General features: G+C 36.5%; 1 protein-coding gene and 1 long non-coding RNA gene across 3 annotated transcripts in view; one reads left to right on the plus strand and one right to left on the minus strand.

Moving 5' to 3' along the window:
* Positions 1 to 1,848, minus strand: part of LOC134383989 (uncharacterized) — a 60,833-nt gene extending 58,985 nt beyond the window's left edge. Inside the window, exon 1 of the long non-coding RNA XR_010024234.1 lies at positions 1,591 to 1,848. This is a non-coding gene — a long non-coding RNA (uncharacterized LOC134383989). The remainder of the gene's footprint in view (positions 1 to 1,590) is intronic.
* On the plus strand, positions 888 to 12,992 carry USP1 (ubiquitin specific peptidase 1). 2 transcript variants are annotated; one of them, XM_063105563.1, is made up of 9 exons: positions 888 to 1,667; positions 3,587 to 3,827; positions 5,141 to 5,261; positions 5,930 to 6,034; positions 6,820 to 6,980; positions 8,067 to 8,758; positions 9,474 to 9,644; positions 10,285 to 10,486; positions 11,510 to 12,992. In XM_063105563.1, the coding sequence occupies exons 2-9, from the start codon at positions 3,658 to 3,660 to the stop codon at positions 12,237 to 12,239; spliced, it is 2,352 nt and encodes a 783-aa protein (XP_062961633.1). In that variant the 5' UTR covers positions 888 to 1,667; positions 3,587 to 3,657; the 3' UTR covers positions 12,240 to 12,992. The 2 variants fall into 2 exon arrangements, with proteins under 2 accessions (XP_062961633.1, XP_062961632.1); XM_063105562.1 differs by having other exon boundaries at positions 3,636 to 3,827.
* Positions 12,993 to 14,159: the final 1,167 nt, after the last annotated feature.

Below are 14,159 nucleotides of genomic sequence, written 5' to 3' on the forward strand. Positions count from 1 at the left end.
TTATTTCATTCACGCTGTATCCGTAGCACCTTGAAAAATGCCTGCCACATAGTAGGCACCTAAAAAAGTTGGACTTGGATTTGGACTGTGTTTATAACGCTTAACTGCAGCACTTGCGTTGTGAAGTCACCGCACAAAAGTAAACACACACAAAAGGAGGGAAAAGCCAGATGCGGCCTGCCTTGCCGCTTCTCAGCCCTTTAGAAGGAGCTCGCGCCGGAATCCTTGAAAGCTCCCGCAGCCAGAGCTGGGCCTAAGATGCTCCTTGTGAGGCTGAGAAGGGGAAGAGTAAACGGGAGAAATGCGTGGAGGAGCTGAGGAAAGAGCCTCAGCTCCACAGTGTTCGCCTGAGAATTTACTGCTACCCCTGGCAGCACTCGTTTTTATTGGATGGCGCTGGGGTCGGGGCTGTGACTGAGAACAGAGAGCCCAGGCGCAGAACACCACGCATACCCATCCGCCATTTTCCGAAACTAGTTTCCCCGGCAACCCCGCCCTATTGTGTACGCAAGAAAGGGAGGCGGGGCTTGCCGTGAGGGCCTCTCTCCGGAAACCGCACCCTCGGCGGCGTCCCCGCCGAGGATTAACAAAACGCCAAGCAGGAATTTAACAGTCGGCTGCCGAGACGCGCCCTCGAGCACCAATGAGAGCGGAAGGAGGGGAACCGCTCTGGAGGAACACTCCGTATGTCCAACAATTATTGGCTGGAGGGCCCCCTCTTCTGTTTTGGTAGTGGCTGGACTTCCGTCTCCCGCCCACCCAATTGGCTTTTGTCTAGGTACTTCTGATTGGCTCCTCCTGGGTATCGGGGGCGAGGTTTGGGGGATGGTCATCATGGATTGGTAGATTTGAGCACCCGGGGGCTCCTTCTCGTGGAAGGGGCTCGACCTTAGCTCCTCACTGTCCTGTCTGCCGACCCGTACACCTTTCCATCAACCCGTGCGCACGAATGGTTAAAAAAAAAGAAAAAAGAAAAAAGGAAAAAAAAAAAAAAAAAAAAGGGCGTGAAGCTCGAGCCCGCCAGCCAGGCCTCTAGCGCCCAGCGCGCGCCCTCAGCGAGGACCCGCGGGAGCTGCCCGTGACTGTGCCTGCGCTGTTTGAAACCGCAGAACCCGTTAGGGTCTTGGGGAAACTACCGTTCCGGCTGGTTCCAGAGCTCGTGCGCGCCGGGGGCGAGTGGCGGTCACGAGGCGGCTCTTGCCTTTCGCGTGTCCGCAGCGTGGAGATCAGAACCGGCATTTTCAAAGGACGCCACCTCCAATCGCAGCACTGGCGCGGGCGGAGGCTAAAACACGGGGGTCCTGAGACTAAGGAAAACGCGCCAAGTTCCCCTCGGTGGAGGAGTGGGGACGACCCTAGCGGTTCAGACGCTGTGCGAACGGGGCCGCTGCTGGTTGCGCTCCTGGCCATCCCGGGGCGGGCGCGGGCGGGCGCCGCTCCGGGAATGTAGTTGGGGCCGGCTCAAGGCAGGACCGAGCGGCGGCCCGGGTTCCCGCTCCTGGGAGCGAATGGTCACTCCCCCGCGGGGAACGCGATTCGGGCAGCTTTTCCTCGGGTCGGGGACCTGGCGGGCTCCGGGCAGGGACTCACCTGTAGCACCCACACTAGTCCCGGTTGGACTCGCGGGCGTCACCGCCGCAGACCTCGCTTAGGGCCATGACCACCAGGTAAGGAGGGCCTGGGGAAGAGGGTCGGTGCCCGGGCGCGGAGGCAAGTTCGGCCGGCGCCGGAGTGGGGCTGCCGCGAAGATCCCAGGGCCATTTGGGCCCTGCACCTTGTCGAGCCACCAGCCGAGCCCTCCGTGCCCTGGGCGGGGCGCCCCCTCCTGCCGCCGCTGGAGACTCGAGAAGGCAGGTGCGGGCTGGGCGTAAATAGGCCAACTCCACGGGCGAGGGGCCGGGAGCGGGGTGCGGGCCAAAGACGCCGCTGGCCAGCCTCCCGCCGTGCCCGGCAACCCCGTCCCAGCTCAGCTTCTCAGCTTGCTTTGCGTCCCCTAGAGTGGTGCAGGATAGGGAGCAGAAGAAATGTTTTCACCCACGTTGTCCCGTGTCGGTAATTGCGAAATTTTGCCGCGCATTTTCTTTCACTTATAGTTTTCCCAGAAGTATTTAGAACGCCACGTGTCTTAAGCCTTTGGAGATGTTGTTTCACGCTTTTTTTTTTTTGAAAAATAGGAATTGAGTCGTGTCATCTTATAAAGGAAAGAATTTGAGACTAATGGGACTGAGTGTTCATGCTGTCATTTGTTTAGAGACATTTCATATTCGATTCATTGTGTTTTTTGAGAAACTTGATTTGTAGCGATAGGATAAACATTTTTGATGTAACAGCCCCCCAGTTATAAGGAAGGCTGGGAGCAAGAAATGATACAGCATAAGATGTGCACCTGGTAAAATGTCCTATTCTCGACAGTGTCAAATGTTAGATCATGGCTTTGAGGGGGCCAGGAGGTTTAGTTTATTGATTAAGATGACGACGGTCCCATGTTTCAGCTACTTGAGCATTTTTTTTTTCAATTAAGTCCGGTTACTCTGTTATTTAGAGAATCCAGTTTCTGTCATTAATGCTTAGATATTCCTTAGCGCAGACTGGTTTATCATTCATAAGGTAGCATTTCATTAGAAGTATTGTGACCATGAGAGTAAATCGAGTTGAAGACAGAATGGGGAGATTGGTCAAGTTTCTGTGTTGAGTCTCAAAAATGGTGTCACTGCCGAATTCAGTATTGTGAACTCCAATTTGAGTGAATTTTGTGTAGTTCATTTTACTACTCTGTATCTGTATTTGAAACTCCCTGCTGAGGTTTTGGGCTCTTAAGTAATTTTAATATTTCAGTCAGATAATTTCCCCCCAGATGTCCTAATGAAAACTAGGACTGATGTATAAAGTAATTACCACAAATACTGTATTTTTTTCATCCAAAAGTTTTACTGTAAAACTGGGTAGAAAGGTTGCAAAAGGCAAACCAGAGTATCTTTTTACCTACTCAAAGCAGTATTTTTTTTAAATCTGTAGTTTAAAAGAAGTTTGGAAAACTAGTAGAATATCGTGGTTTTGCAGTTTTTTTATACCACTATCCCAGCTTTGTATGTGTTTTTATCTTTCACTCAGGTTTTTTAGGTGTGACTGGACACTAGATCTATGCCTTTTCTTGTATACAAATTATACTTTAAGCTTTTTAGAGATTTTATTTTATATATTTGTATTAATAACTAGAAAGGGCCTTAGGAGGGAGGACTCATTAATGTCCAGCACTACTTTGATTTTCCATTCATCTGTTTCCTACTTTGTATTTTAAAATTAGAAATGGTAGTTGCTAAGTCAATACTACTACTTTACTGTAGGTCCACTAAATGGGGTATTCTGTGTTGTGGCCCTTAATCCATAGCAGGCTGATAAAAGTTTAGTATCTTATATTTTTTTGTTCTTTAGGAAAGACAATGTGGCAAGCTGCCAGGTATTGGGTATTCAAATATGAAGTTCTAATTTTTACCATTCTTTGGTAAATTTGTTTTCAAAATTGATGATTTTGTTGCCTACAACTGATAACTGAAAACTAACGAAACCCTTTCTCTGTGAACAACAGACATAATTATGGTGATTACAGCTTCTCTCTATGAATAAATTCTTGTCAGCTCCTTGGGATTTGAAAAGAAAATGCCTGGTGTTATACCTAGTGAAAGTAATGGACTTTCAAGAAGTAGTCCATCAAAGAAAAACAGACTTTCTTTGAAGTTTTTTCAGAAAAAGGAAACTAAGAGAGCCTTGGATTTCACAGATTCTCAAGAAAATGAAGAAAAATCTTCTGAATATAGAGGATCTGAAATGTATGTATCTTATTTTGTGTGCTTTTAAAATTCTGCATCAATGACGAAACAGTGAACTTAGGTTGATATCTCTAGTCTGACCTTATAGTCCATAGAAGCAAAGAAAAGTACACTAAAGTGTACTTTTATTGAGACAATTCTAGCAGTTTATAGTAGGAACAGAGCAAATCTGGTGGTTCCACAATGGATCCCATTTGTAATATTAACTCATTAACATTGTGTTCAGCCATTTAGACTAACGTGGAGAAATATTTATTGACTAAAATTATCTTTCAGAGTTTAAACTTGATTATTTGTAGTGCTACACATTTGTGTAAGGGTAAAGAACTTTTTTTTTTTTTTTTTTTTTGGTTCAGAAGACTTGATGGTTATCTGAGGTACTTAAACTGTAGACCTGTGTAGGTATGTAGTCATACTGGTTGGAGGTATACAATTGCAAATTATATTTTAGATAAACTTAAAAATAAATGCTTTCGATGCGAATAAATTCTTTAGTGACTGAAAATAAATTATAACAAAATGGAATGCTTTATTCTACCAATAGTTGTTATAGCTGGAGTCTACACTAGCTTCCTAGTCAACAAATAGGCTCTCTACTGGGTGACTAAAGTGGATTTGGTCCCACGTATAATTTCCTAATATCTACCAATAATCAGTTGAGATTGTGTGAACCTTTTGTTTATCAGCAATCATGCTTATAAATACTTTGAGGTGCTAAAGTAGTAATAGCTAGAGGCTGTAAAATAAATAAAAATACTGGGAGGACCTACCTGTTAAAGTGAAGTAAAAGAATGATAAACGTGAACATTTATTTTTAAGTGAGGGATAGCTGTATAAATCTCTTCATAGATTTTATAGCTATATAATTTTCTTCATAGACTCGAGGACTCAATCTTTATTAACAGAATTTTACTTAGGGCACCCTCTTCCAAGTATTGTTGTAGTCAAGTTATTTCCAGGTTTCTATTCAGAGTTAAACTACTTGTTTAAGATGTCACAGTAAGCTAAACAAATCATAGTACCAGTTCCTCAATTTTCTACTCTGTAAAATGGGATTAGCATCCTCGTAAGGGAATTATTTTGAGGCTTATTGAGTGTAATAACATTTTTAAATGCTTTTAAAACTTTTATTCTGGGTATATTGCAATTTTTGAGCCTGTATGCTTCTCTTAAAATGTTATCTGAGTAAAATCCATATACTTTTAAGATTATACAATTTGGGGGAAAAGACTAAATCTAAGGAAGTAATATTTCCACTTTTGTTTCTTTAAGATACTACTTTATTATACCTTTCTCCCCTCTATACTTAATAGTGATCAAGTTGTTCCCGCAGCACAGTCCTCACCTATAAACTGTGAGAAGAGAGAAAACTTGTTACCATTTGTGGGACTGAATAATCTCGGCAATACTTGTTATCTTAATAGTATACTTCAGGTAAATTGACGATTTTGCTATATAATAAAACTTGTAGTAGGCAAAGAATGATGTATAACATTCAGTGTTTCTGAGAATTTCAGGTTATTGGAAGACTTTAATTGTCCATACTGATTTTGCCTTTGATTGTAAATAAACCTGAGAGGGCTTAAATAATAATATGAGGGGTCTTCAAAAAGTTCATGGAAAGATTTGTATTATCTTTTCTATTTTTACACAAACTTTTTGAAGTACCCTCATAATAATTCTAGGTTGAACAGTACTAAACTTGCTTTGTGATAAGAGAAAATGATATATTAAATAAAGGTGAAATAGCAAAATTCAGTAGACCTTGGTTAAATGGAAGATGCCAGACCTTAAATTTCTCTGCCTGATTCTTGGTGGTATGTATCTTACACCTTGGAACTATATTGATGTTATGTTGTGTGCCATTTGTAACCTTAAGTCTTTGCAATATCCGCCCAGGCTCAGTGCTTTGTGCCAGTGAGGAGACAGTGGGCTACTACCAATGAGGTGAGGCAGAGGACAGGTTTTGACATAAAAGTTAATCTCAGAATTTTAGGTAATGTATATTAAAAGTGCTTGACAAAAAGCATGGTAGTATTTTAATGATTTTAGGTACATTGTTGTTTTTTCAGTAAACATTTAGACAGTCTCACTTTTTATAGGTATTATATTTTTGTCCCGGTTTTAAATCTGGAGTGAAGCACTTATTTAATATTATATCAAAGAAGAAAGAAGCTCTAAAGGATGAAGCCAGTCAAAAAGATAAGGTAAAAAAATGAAAGAACAGAAAATAGCCCCTGCCAAAGTAAATTAAATGGGGGGAAATCATTTGCTTAGAAGTAGGGGGTTAGTTGGTTAGCTCAGTTGATAGATCATGGTGCTGACAACACTAAGGTTAAGTGTTTGGATCCCTCTACTGGCTAGCTGCCAAAAAAAAAAAAAGATGAAAAATAATAGATACACAAGAGGATTTGGGAGGAGATGACATTAGTTATTTCTCTGTTAACTATAACAATTAAATTTCTCAGTACTTTATATTGTTAGAAAGGCAGTTATTTTTCATTCTTGCATGGTAGCTAACTAGATTATCCCCTTTTACAGAGTGTTTTCTCTAGTACTCCAATTTATTGTTTATCAGACTTTTGTCATACCCATGTACCACTATTATTTATCCATTTTCTTTTTTTAAAAAAAGATGACCAGTAAGGGGATCTTAACCCTTGACCTGGTGTTGTCAGCACCAGGCCCTCCCAAGTGAGCCCACCAGCCATCCCTATATAGGGATCCGAACCAGTGGCCTTGGTGTTAGCACCACACTCTCCCAAGTGAGCCATGGACGGACCCCAATCCGTTCCATTTTCAAATTGACTTAAAAGTAACTAAAAAGAATCTTCTTAAAATTAAAAAAAAAAGTTTATTTGTATATCCCATAAAATTAATGCTATAAGGAAATTAAACTTAGAAAACCTAGTATTTAGTGAGACTAAGACAAAAAATGGAAGGTATTTAATTTGTTCATAAATGAAATATTGGTTTATGTGTTTCTTGACAGGGAAATTGCAAAGAAGATTCTTTGGCAAGTTATGAACTGATATGCAGTTTACAGTCCTTAATCATTTCAGTTGAACAGCTTCAGGCTAGTTTTCTCTTAAATCCAGAGAAATATACTGATGAACTTGCTACTCAGCCAAGGCGTCTGCTTAACACACTCAGGTATAGCCTATAATATAATTTTATGATTTCAGTTTAGCTACTTGTTTCTATCTTTGGAGGATAGTAATATGTGAACAAACAGGAATAAAGGGCAAGGAAAATAAAAACTCTAATCCACAGTCCTTTATATCCCAGAAACTCTGAAAATAGGACATTATTTTTTATAAATTTGGTACTAAATTCATTAGATCTGAATTTGTATGAAGCTATTTATAGTCTTTACTCACTTTTATCTCTGATGTGAATATGCATACATTTTTTTCTGTAGAAATAGTAATGTGTTTAATTCTAGGGTACTGCCCCATATCATGTTGGTGATACATATTTTACTTATGTGCCATACCATTCTTATGAGTCTGAAAATTTTTGAATTCCCAAATACATGTGGTCCTAAGGATTTCATACTAGCAACTGTACAATTATATTTGTGTAAGAACTGTAAATTCTCAAGTCTTCTATTTTTGTTATATGTGCTTAGAAGAGAACTATAACTGGATTAGATTGCTTTATGTTATTGTCTTAAAAATTCAAACTTTATTCTGTATATAAAACAGCCTTATTTAAGAAAATTATACTAATAGGGTAAGTCTTTAAAAAAATCCATTTAATTTTGTTTATATATAGACCTAGGTGCAATATATTGTTATACCTTCGTAAAGAGGGATTGTAGCATGGTGGCTAAGAGCAGGTTGAATCCTGGCTTTGCATCCTAAGGAGATCTGTGACCTTTGGCAAGTTGCTTAAGCTCTCTGACTTATTTTCCATATGAGGATTATATATGCATATAATATAAAAAGCATTTTGAATAAAACCTGGTATATGGTAAACATGTTAAGTATTAGCTATTATTAATATATTTAGAGGAGGATCAAAGTATTGAGATAATAGAAATAGGATAAAATTTGGTTTTGCTTTTAGTTAAAGGTAAGAACTTTTAAATTAGTACCTGTATAAATGTCTGGATTTTTAAAATGAACTAATTTATGATGTCCCTGTAAATAAATTCATTTCTGTATAGAAAGATTTTTCTTTTATGTACTATATCTTCAAAACTAGAATAGATGAAATGGAAATTTTTATTTGTAGGGAACTCAACCCTATGTATGAAGGATATCTACAGCATGATGCACAGGAAGTATTACAGTGTATTTTGGGAAACATTCAAGAAACATGCCAGCTCCTAAAAAACGAAGAAATAAAAAATGTGGCAGAATTATCTACTAAGGTAGAAGAATATCCTCACCAGAAAGAAGAAATGAGTGGTATTAACATCATGGAGATTGACAATATGAAGCATTCTGAAGACTATGAAGAAAAACTACCAAAAGGAAATGGGAAAAGAAAAAGTGACACTGAATTTGGTAACATGAAGAAAAAAGTTAAAGTATCCAAGGAACACCAGTCATGGGAAGAGAACCAAAGACAAACTAGGTCAAAAAGAAAAGCTACGGGTGATACATTAGAGATTCCTCCTAAAATAATCCCCAAGTACGTTTCTGAAAATGAGAGTGCAAGATCCTCACAAAAGAAATCAAGAGTTAAAATAAATTGGTTAAAATCTGCAACTAAGCAACCCAGCATTCTTTCTAAATTTTGTAGTCTGGGGAAAATAACAACTAACCAGGGATCCAAAGGTCAATCTAAAGAAAGTGAATATGATCTTGAAGAGGAACTGGGGAAGTGTGAAAGTGATAGGACAACTAATGGTTGTGGATTTGAATCTCCAGGAAATAATGTTAAACCTGTAAATGTTAATGAAGTTAAGTCCATAAACAATGGTGAGTATAATTCTTAGACTTTGATAGGTAGGAGCATTAACAGCTGCAGAATTAGGATTTAGTCTTTTTAGATACATGTACAATATAATCTATGGCTAAAATTTTTGTTTTGAAAGAAGGAAATTTAACACAGTGTAAATTGTGCTTTAAAGTGCTGTGCTTAGATGTGTGTTTATATATTGTATTACATATATATGTAATGTCATTAAGGTAATGTTAATTATGGTTTATAAACTAGAGAAGTTCAACACATTTTAATGGAAAGACTAAATTTTTTCTTTATATCTGTGCAGTATTTGACATAAACTCATGAAGGAAATTACATTTTGTGAAGTTTTTTAAGTAGAGGACTAAGTTAGTTAGGCCTTACTTGAATTAGATTTCTTCCTAGTTTTGTCCAGATATACAGATCTCAGGGAAAATGAATATTATTGATATGGTTAAAGGTTTTACCAAAAACGCCATCCTTATTCTGGGGTTATTCTATAAGGGGGTGTCTTTGGGAAGGGAGTGAATACACACCTGACTCTTCTTTTTTTTGAATATTCAAGGCCATCATTACACTGATTTACATTTCATAAATAGGGTACCTCTTAATGGTATGATATATGAAAGTGGGGCTTTTATTCATACCATATTTAAATGGGAAAATGATTATTTGGGCTATGCTGAAGACTAATCTGTATAGATTTATATTTTCCTATTTTTATTTTAGGTGTGGAACATATTGGCTTTGAGCTTGTTGAGAAATTATTTCAAGGTCAGCTGGTATTAAGGACTCGTTGCCTGGAATGTGAAAGTTTAACAGAAAGAAGAGAAGATTTTCAAGACATCAGTGTGCCAGTACAAGAAGATGAGCTTTCCAAAGTAGAAGAGAGTTCTGAAAGTAAGCAAAATTGGAGTCTTGTATGGACCATGGAATAATTATAGTTTTCTTCAACAATACAGTCTAATAGTAGTTTCCATAATTATGGAGAAAAAAAAAGCTGGCTTTTAGTATCCTTGGTCTAATATAATCTTTCTGCTTATCAAGCTTTACTTGTTAATACCATTTGGAAAATTGTGGCATCTTTATTTTGGTACATTGTTGTGTGAGAGTGGAAAAATGAAATGCTTTAATAAGTTTCTTAAAATTTGGGGGACTTGAATCTTTGAGAACTACTAAGGTTATTTTTAACAATATTTGAGCCACTGTCATGTTTAGTGTAAACCACCAAAAGTATGGAAATGTAATGGGAAATCATGGGACTGGTTTACCTGTCAGATAATGAAAATTGGCTATTAAATATAATATGGAATATTATATAAATATGGAATATAATATATATAATATAATTATATATAGGATGAGGAATAATTATATAATATAAATATGGAAAAATACTTTCTGAAAGTAGAAAATTCTAATTATTTGGGAATGTGTTAGTCAATTGAAATTGAATACAAATTTTGAACATGAAACTTTGTGGTTTAATTTTTGAATGTCTGAGAGATAATTATTTGAGTCAAAGGATTCTCTTTTGTAGTTTCTCCAGAGCCAAAAACAGAAATGAAGACCCTGAGATGGGCAATTTCACAGTTTGCTTCAGTGGAGAGGATTGTAGGAGAAGATAAATATTTCTGTGAAAACTGCCATCATTATACTGAAGCTGAACGAAGTCTTTTGTTTGACAAAATGCCTGAAGTTATAACTATTCATTTGAAGTGTTTTGCTGCTAGTGGCTTGGAGTGAGTATCATAAAAAAAAGGTATATGATGAAGATGAGTTGCTATAGAAGAGAAGTTTCGTTCAAAATACTATGATAGTAGGAATATAAGTACTGGAATGAAGTGATTTGTAATGATTGCCTTAGAAAAGTTTTGTTCTTAACAGTTTCCCTGTAAAAATGCATCCATTTAAATCCTTTTCGTATGAATACATATTCTATTATGTATGATTTCTTTATACATCTTTTCATATTCATCCCTCCTTAGATGCTAGGAGCAGGATTCAGTTTTAGTAGAACTGATTACAGCAAGGAACAAATTTTGTACACATAAAAATTTTTTTAAAGGGAGGAAAACAAAATTTTTTTAGTTTTAAGGTAAGCCAGGAAATCAAACTATTGAACAGCTTCAGACATTTTCTTCTATAATTGAGAATTTGAAGGTCTAAAAGCTATTAAAAAGATATACATAAAAATGCTAATTACATTTTTGATAGTTGGTGACTTTTTCTGACATGTATGTCATTGTACATTTTACTACTTTGTATGTTAATGACTTTTTTGAAATTACCGTGAGGGCTTCCCAATAGTGCTCACACACTTTAGTATATCAGAAGATGACATATAGTCCTCTTTTTTCAGTGGATTTTTTCTTTGCTACAATACTGTTTATTTTTGTTCCCAAATCTTAGTAGAGAGACTTCACATTAAAATAACTAAAATATAAAGGATTTTGGTTTTAAGTTTATTCTTAAAATGCCATTTATTTTCCCACTGCAGAGAAAATAAAGGAAATGAGGGGGAAAATGATATATTCGCCACAGAAACATCTGAATGTTAGCAGTTATTTTAGTATTTTTTGTTTGTGTATATATTATATTCAAAATTGGGGCCTTGTTTTTTTTCTGCTTTTTTTGTTTATTCGTATGAGCACTAAATATTAAGGGTTCATTCAGATTTTTTACTTGGTTTCTTTCACATTGGGTGTAAAGTTTTGAATTTATAACGGAACCACAGGAAAACTTTTTTTTTTTTCCTTCCAAAGGTTTGATTGTTATGGCGGTGGACTTTCCAAGATCAACACTCCTTTATTGACACCTCTTAAATTGTCATTAGAAGAATGGAGTATAAAGCCAACTAATGACAGCTATGGATTATTTGCAGTTGTGATGCATAGTGGTATTACCATTAGTAGTGGGCATTACACTGCTTCTGTTAAAGTTACTGATCTTAACAGTTTAGAAATAGATAAGGAAAATTTTGTGGTTGACCAAATGTGTGAAGTAGGTAAGCCAGAACCATTGAATGAGGAAGAAGCAAGGGATGTGGTTGAAAATTACGATGAAGAAGTGTCGATTAGAGCCGGAAATACACAGCCAAGTAAAGTTTTGAGCAAAAAAAATGTAGAAGCTATTGGACTTCTTGGAGGACAGAAGAGCAAAGCAGATTATGAGCTATACAACAAAGCATCTAATCCTGATAAGGTTGCCAGTACTGCATTTGCTGAAAATAGAAATTCTGAGACTAACAGTACTAATGGGACCCATGAATCTGATAGAAACAAGGAATCCCGTGACCATGTGGGCATTAATATTAGTGGATTTGAGAACAAAATTTCGTATGTAGTGCAAAGCTTAAAGGAGTATGAGGGGAAGTGGTTGCTTTTTGATGATTCTGAAGTGAAAGTTACTGAAGAGAAGGACTTTTTGAATTCTCTTTCCCCTTCTACATCTCCTACATCTACTCCTTACTTGCTATTTTATAAGAAATTATAGAGTTGATGTATTTTCCTTGTGTATATATTAAAACAGGCCTGGACAAAAATTGGTAAGGTTCATTACATCAAAGAGTTTTTAGCTTATCTTTTGAAGCTACTGTATATTATTGGTCTCTCTAGGTTTTTATATCAATAGTGAAATTTGAATTATTGAAAACCATGTTAATTATTAGAATTCATTTTCCTTAGTAGAGACTAGTGATGCATTAGCTTCTGGGAATAAACTTGTATAGGTTCTTAATTGAATTATCCCAAATGGAAGCATTTAAACACTTTTGAATTTACACTCATCTTTTGTTTTCTTTTTAAAATAAAGTGCTTGTATTTGTATTCTCCATATTTTGGAGTAATTATCTACATGATGTTTATAGGTCTTGTGGTTTTTCACTTAAAAAAGCAGAGTCTCATTCAGTACATTTAGTTTTATAACAGTCTTGAAGCCAAATCTTTGGGCTGTATCAGTGGCACAAAGTCTAGAATGTGTGTATTCACAGTGGTGTACATTTTGTGCCTTGAGTCACTTTAAGTGTCTCAGACAACCTGGACAGTCCCCTTCTATCTTCACAAGAATTTTATATGTATTTATGAATATGATTCTCTAGTAAATTTGAGGGCATGGACTAATTTGTATCTCTTCATACTTATTCTGCACGATCTGTATATAATACATCAAACTTAGAGGTGTGACCTTAAATTTAACTTTTTTAAAAAAAACTGGGAGGTCAATAAAATTTAAACTGCTTAAAAACTATGTATACAAATGCTTGAATTTTTTAACTTGCATATTTTTATCATAAATACAGCTCTTTTAAGGAACAGAATAAGGGTATAAATATAGAAGAGAATAAACATGCACAATTACCTTTAATAATACTCAATTTTTTTTGGCAGTGAAGGTGAAGAATTTTTCACAGAGATGAAAACATGTAGTCCATCCAAGAGGTTTACAATAATTGTTGCCTCTAGTTGTCCTTTAAAGTAGACATATAATTTAATGGATTCCAGAATTGGAGTACTTAAGATGATGCTTTGGGCACACGTAAAAACTTGGTTAAATTTTCATTTTAAGTATAGTATACTAAACTGGTAAATGATCATTTATGACACATTAAAGAATATTCTTGGTATTAAGAGTTTTTCTTTAAAATGGTTCTAAAAAATGTATACATGCTATTGGAATAACACTGTTATACCACATTTCAACAAATAAAGAGTACCTTGTCTAATAAATTGCACAGTTACATAAGTCTTACATTCTTCCACAAGATGGTGTGATGATAAAGTCATGGTTCTGAGAATCAGTAATGGAACTTTTAAAAAGAAACAGCTCTGAGTAATGCCCAGAAGCTTCTGATGGAGTAGGTCTAGGAAAGAGCCTTGGTTTCTAAAACTTAAGAGACAACTAATGTTAAGTAGTACAAATTCCTGATGTGAGAAAGTTTGTGTTTTAGCAATACTGAAGTACATAAGAAATTAGAAAGTATTCAGTATCGTACCAATGTTTTTAAGAGTAAGAGGAGGACTGTTCTAACTCAAGTCAAAATAATTGGTGTTGCATGATAATTAAATCATATAAATTTTAAAGTCCTTGATTTCGTCACTTAGATGCATGTGAAACAGCCCAAACTCGTACTAAACATAACCTAATGAGAAGTGACCTAGGGGTTACTTAATATTCTTATAACTATCTCTGTCCTACCCCTCAAAGAAGAGGGGAGAGTGTGTTTTTTTTTATTTTTATGAGTTTCCATTCTTGAATACTTGCCTTATCATTCATTTGGCTCTTCTTTAGTAGGTTTTTGAGGTTATGCTCTTCTGACTGCTCAGATTTGGCCCAACGATGTAGGCTTATCTGAAAAATCTTTGTGATTCAGTGTTTGACTTGATGTGTAGATAAACAGGAATTTGATATAGTATT

The sequence above is a fragment of the Cynocephalus volans genome, chromosome 8 (assembly GCF_027409185.1).
Source record: "Cynocephalus volans isolate mCynVol1 chromosome 8, mCynVol1.pri, whole genome shotgun sequence".
Classification (NCBI taxonomy): Eukaryota; Metazoa; Chordata; class Mammalia; order Dermoptera; family Cynocephalidae; genus Cynocephalus; species Cynocephalus volans.

Bases quoted from the DNA above. Each gene is read 5' to 3' on its own strand.
- USP1 (XM_063105562.1), top strand. The intron at 9,645-10,284 runs GTAAGCAAAATT...TCTCTTTTGTAG, and splicing joins AGTAGAAGAGAGTTCTGAAA to TTTCTCCAGAGCCAAAAACA. The intron at 10,487-11,509 runs GTGAGTATCATA...TTCCTTCCAAAG, and splicing joins TTTGCTGCTAGTGGCTTGGA to GTTTGATTGTTATGGCGGTG.